This window comes from Anabrus simplex, chromosome 1 (assembly GCF_040414725.1).
Source record: "Anabrus simplex isolate iqAnaSimp1 chromosome 1, ASM4041472v1, whole genome shotgun sequence".
Lineage (NCBI taxonomy): Eukaryota > Metazoa > Arthropoda > Insecta > Orthoptera > Tettigoniidae > Anabrus > Anabrus simplex.
This window is the reverse complement of record NC_090265.1, coordinates 887,216,124-887,222,123: the sequence shown is the minus strand read 5'-3', so window position 1 is coordinate 887,222,123 and position 6,000 is coordinate 887,216,124. Positions and strand designations below refer to the sequence as shown.

Sequence of the window (6,000 nt, the reverse complement as noted above, 5' to 3'; positions counted from 1 at the left end):
GGTAACGCATATTTCAAGATTCAGAACAATTGGCAATTTGAATTTTATCGCGAGACTGCAGAAAACTGGGACATCTGTTCATACTACAAAACTGATCCTTTTTGCTGTAAATTAATATCAACAGTAACAGCTCGCAAAATATCCTGATGTCGAAGGTTGTCTAAACACAACTATTATAAACAATGAGCTTGTTTCATTCTGATATCAATATCAGATGCGCGGTCACATGCTATGTTTTGCGCGACTCCGCTGGCGCCAAGGAAAGACAGCTGTTAGTTCCCGCAGAGCGGCGGCGCGAGATGGTCGTGTCAGTGACAGCTGTCTTGTTGACAGGGCTGCTGGTGAGTATAGCTGCTGAAGGAAGTGGTGATCATGGCGAAGACCTCATATTTCTCTTCGACGACCCCGCAGTCATTGCCAACGAAACCTTCTTGTCGGAAGAATCTGCGACGGAAGATGAGGGTCAGACTCTGGATATTCTTGAGTTAGAAGGAGAAGGTCTCTTAGGAGATGTGGTAAATATAGACAATGGACGGCACGATAAGGGAGAATTGGTTAATGGTTCGTTCACAGAACATGTGTCAACAACCGATAGTCATGGCACAACAGAAAAGTCAGAAACATCAGGAGGTTATTCTGATACTTTTACTACGGAAAGAACCGAAGTTCCCGGAGATAAAAGTTCCGTAATTACTACTACTGAAGTTGTAGAAGAGGCTGATACGGCATCGAACGCAGATGTCACAGCAGCAAATAGTACAGTGACTATGTTACTAGCAGAAACATCGACTGATGGTCTATTTGACCCAGATGTTATGCTAATGGATGCTGCCATGGAGCTGGAACGTCTAGGCTACCGGTTCTACTCACCTCGGAAGACAGAGCAGTCGTGGGCTATCGACAACGCCTGGGATGAAGGGTACCAGGGGGACGGTCCATCTCAGGATGAGGAGGCAGCTGCTAAGGGAGGTGTCTCTTTAGCCTTCGTGTTCGATTCCACAGGCTCCATGTACGACGATCTTCGCCAGGTGCTGAACGGTACCCAAGCCATTCTCAAGACCATGCTGGAGGCCCAGGAGAAACCCATCTACAACTACGTGCTAGTTCCCTTCCATGATCCCAGTAAGTAAATCTATGTTAATCCTAGAGCATGCATCTTAACAAGTACAACTATTTCATTAGTGAGAGATAAATGGCATTTAGGCACACCTTAATGGCAATGTATGAACAGAACAAGCTATTTGAGAATAGAATAGAATAATGGTGTTTCCAAATCCTGGATGCATAGACTCGTAAAACAGACGACTGCTTATTGTAAATGTATATGTTGTAAATATAATAATATACCGAACGAGTTGGCAAAGTGGTTTAGTTCACGAAGTTGTGAGCTAACATTTCGAAAGATAATGGGTTCGAAACATAAATAGTTGTCTTTTCGGAAGATAGTGAGTTCGAAACATAATTAGTTGTCTTTTACCTTTTATTCACCATTACAATATAAGTATTTAATTTTAAGCCAAGACATCAGAGGAAATGTACTTTGGCGTACGTTTCAAGCGAATGACACTTCCGGAGAGTGAATGTCTTAAACTGCGAGTTTTGAAAACAAATAAATGATCGAAAACAGTATTCCTGCATGTGTTACTGACGAACGGCCTTTTCTGAGTGTTTAATAGGTTTTTAATAAGATTATCGTTCCAAGAAAGCGAACTACCATATTCATTACAACGGTTCGGACGTCCTTCAGAGTGAGACAACGAGTGTCTAATTAGGTTTCTCTTTCTAGTAATCGTGCCACTGCATAATTGTACAACGATATGGCCGTTCTTTAGTATGGATTTGCAAATGACATCCCAGCTTACTTCTTGTTTGAATATCTCACATCAACCATCACATAAATGCGCCAGACCTTTGGACAATATTGGTTTCTCTGTTCAACTGGTTGATTCGCAATCCATTCTTGATCGAAGCTGCAGTAGTTCACAATAGAACCAGAAACAAAAGTGTATACTGCTGATGCGTATATCTGAAATAATAAACTGAACACTTTTCATCCTCCGTTGGCGCTAGTGTTATACAGTTTCTTGTCGGGATGTGCGATAGGCTACAGGCCCTATCTAACTTCTCTAATGAAATTTTACCATTAATTGCACAGAGGTTTAATAGTTATTCACTTCGAAACTCCTCTCGCCATTTACTATATACAATCCGAGCGAGTTGGCCGTGCGGTTAGGTTGCGCAGCTGTGAGCTTGCATTCGGGAGGTAGTGGGTTCGAATCCCACCTTCGGGAGCCCTGAAAATGTTTCTCCGTGGTTTCCCATTTTCACACCAGGCAAATGATGGGGCTGTACCTTAATTAAGGCCATGGCCGCTTCCTTCCCACTCCTAGCCCTTCCCTGTCCCATCGTCGCCGTAAGACCTATCTGTGTCGGTGCGACGTAAAACAGCTTGCAAAAAAAAAATATTATGACAATAGACTTTTGTTTTCCGTTTTCTATATTTGTACGACGCTAATAAAATACCCAAATAAAACATTTTAAGATAAGATAAACAACTTGGTCTGGAGTGAAATTATTGAATGGTGTTACAAAATGTATTAAGAACATTAAATACAGACAATTCATATTTTCGTTTGTTCGTTCGTAATCTGTTTACCATCCAGGGCCGGTTTTCCCTCGGACTCAGCGAGGGATCCCACCTCTACCGCCTCAAGGGCAGTGTCCTGGAGATTCAGACTTTGGGTCATGGATACAACTGGGGAGAATTACCAGTACCGCGCCCAGGCGGCCTCGCCTGCTATGCTGAACAGGGGCCTTGTGGAGGGATGGGAAGATTGGATGCGACAGGCAAGGAAGAGGGAAGGAAGCGGCCGCGGCCTTAAGTTAGGTACCATCCCGGCATTTACCTGAAGGAGAAGTGGGAAACCACGGAAAACCACTTCCAGGATGGCTGAGGTAGGAATCGAACCCACCTCTACTCAGTTGACCTACCGAGGCTGAGTGGACCCCGTTCCAGCCCTCGTACCACTTTTCAAATGTTGTGACAAAGCCGGGAATCGAACCCGGACCTCCGGGGGTGGCAGCTAATCACGCTAACCACTACACCACAGAGGTGGACCAATTCATATTTTATTTCATAAAAATTAAAATTTCCAGTTATGTTTCCAGTAAATGTGTTACCGTAACTGAAACAGATAAACCTTTAACGACGACACAGTTTTAGCCTATAGGTTAAATTCAACTGTTTTATTTTGCAAGTGCTAGTTTTAACAATAGGGGCTGCCTGGCCGAGGCGGTAAAGGCGTGCTTGGTTCATCCGGAAGGACGTGGGTTCGATTCTCCGCCAGGAAGTCGAATAATTTAAGAAAGAAGAGTTCTACTTTCGGAGGTGCACTTGGTTATGGATAGTGGAAGTCCTTATCTTCCTTTATTTGAATGTAATGGGTTTCAAAACTCGCATGTGTTGTTTTAGATGTCAATTTCATTTTTATTTCAGTGGGGAATTAGTCCCCATAAACCTCCTATGAACACGGCTTTGGCCCTGAGTTCGATTCCCCGCCGGATCGAAGATATTAATCTTAAATGGTTAATGCCCTTGGCTCGGAGATTGGGTGTATATGCTGTTCACAACATTCCTGCAACTCATACACCACACACAATACTATTCCGCACCATAATAACACGCAGCTTCTCATACACGGCAAATGCTACCCGCCCTTGTCAAGGGTCTACCTTACAAGGGCAGCACCAGAGATGCCAAATTTACTAATGACTTGGTTCACTATGGCAGTGAATAGAACAGAATGTACTGTAACTTTTACATCAGCTACATCAAAATATAAGGTGCTGCCTGGCCGAGGCGGTAAAGGCGTGCTTGGTTCGCACGGAAAGACGTGGGTTCGAATCCCCGTCAGGAAGTCGTAAAATTTAAGAAATGAGATTTCCACATCTGGAAGTGCATATGATCCTGAGGTTCACTCAGCCTACACCAAAAGTGAGTACCAGGTTAAGAACTAACCACTCTACCCCATAAGCGCCGAGGTTACTGATAGTGGAAGCCTTTACCTTCAACCCCTCCAAGGGCCTTCATGGCCTCTACGGAGATGACTTTACTTTTTACATCAAAATATAACGAAGTGGATTTGGTTCACTATGGCTATGAGCCCCTCGTATGTCCTCAAACGTGGACAATGCATGAAAATATTTCCCTTCTTTCACTCTAATCAATCAATCACTACTGATTTGCATTTAGGGCAGTCACCCAGGTGGCAGTTTCCCTATTTGTCGTTTTCCTAGCCTTTTTTAAATGATTGCAAGGAAATTGGAAATGTATTGAACATCTCCCTTGGTAAGTTATTCCAATCCCTAATTCCCCTTCCTGTAAACGAATGTTTGCCCCAATTTGTTCTCTTGAGAGCGACAATATCAGACGCATAAGCAATCTAAAGGTGCTTTGTGTTTTTAATACTGTTTGTGAGAGTTGAAAAATTTGAAGAAAAATGCAAATTTAATCTCTAAGAAGATCTATGCCGACAGTCATGTTACAGAACAGGAAGTAATTGGAAAATGACGGGCCCTTCTCATTTGTCTTTCCCCAGTCCTCCTGGCATCAACTTGTTCCTTTTCTTCTTCATCGGTCTCTCATTTTCTCACTTTCCTTGATGATGACAATGGTGATTGTGGTTTTAAGGAGCTTATCATGATCCTCACTACTCTTTACCAACAGACTTATTGGATCCCCAGAGACCTCACAAGTTGTACACCCCTGTGGGTGAGGGTGGTAGAGTAACACCCACGGTATTCTCTGCCTGTCGTAAGAAGCGACTAAAAGGAGCTCCAGGGGCTCTTAACTTGGGAGCGCGAGTTGGCAACCACGGAGCCCGTAGCTGAGCCCTAGCATTGATTCCACTTACTTGTGGCAGGCTCATCACTTTCACCTATACTATCCGACCTCCTTTGGTCAAATCTTGTTCTTTTCCGACCCCGCCGGTTTTAGGTTTACGAGGCCTACGGAGACTTTCATTCCCATACTCTTCTTGGCTCTTGTCTTTCTTTGGCCGATACCTTCATTTTTCGAAGAGTTGGATCCGTTCCATTTTCTCTCTCTGGTTAGTGTTATATAGAGGATGGTTGCCTAGTTGTACTTCGTCTTAAAACAATAATCACCACCACTTCACAACTTGTGAGGCTTCGTCTGATAATTATGAGCAGGTTCCTATTGAGAAACACACCCACTCAGTGAACGGCACCAAGTTATAGATGACTTCATACAACACAAACTAAACCCTGACAGTGCTAGAATTATGGACCGTAGGGCATGGAAACAGCTTGTGAAATAGATCTGACCAGGGGCGAAGAGTCAGAGGAGACAGGGTAGACAGCGTGTACACTTAATATTTTGTGAACGAAATATTGTCTAGTTAACTCAATTAGTTTTTAAAACATTAACTACTGTATATCCACATTCGTGACATTATTGTTTTCCCCGCTTTACTTATTTTCATCTCACTTCGGCAATACTAGGGCTCGCGTTAGTTACACGAAGCACGTAGGCGAAAGTAGACGCTGTCCATTTTGTGTACTGTACGTTTCATTTGATTTTCATAGGTTTCAGATAGAGCAACACTAACGCTATCTGTAGGTACTGACTGTGGAACTATGACTTTCCTATAGGGACCGTGCGTAACAACAAATTTTCGACCGGAGCGCCCCTAGCGGAAGAGACGATTATTCATCGGTAGGAGAAACACCAGAATAACATCAGCTGTTGTTGTTTACTTATTGAAATATGTTGTGAATACGCATAATTTGAATTAATTACCTATGTCGAATGCTGTTATTCTTGTAGGTTTTCAGAAAATTATGTGGAGTTCTAAGTATTGTAGGAAATCTACTTTGAGGAAAGGAAGAGAGCTTAATGATAGCCATCACACATGTCAGGTGGAAGAAAAACTTTCAAAAGAATTATCTGGTTTATATCTGAGAGAGACAAATGTTAGT

At 43.0% G+C, this 6,000-nt stretch overlaps 1 protein-coding gene across 2 annotated transcripts in view; it reads left to right on the top strand.

The window, feature by feature from the left end:
- Positions 1-294: 294 nt before the first annotated feature.
- Positions 295-6,000, top strand: part of LOC136857690 (hemicentin-1) — a 509,109-nt gene continuing 503,403 nt past the window's right edge. For both annotated transcript variants that reach the window (XM_067136543.2, XM_068225274.1), the window contains exon 1: positions 295-1,122. In XM_067136543.2, the coding sequence (XP_066992644.2) occupies positions 300-1,122 (823 nt within the window). In that variant the 5' untranslated portion in view covers positions 295-299. The remainder of the gene's footprint in view (positions 1,123-6,000) is intronic.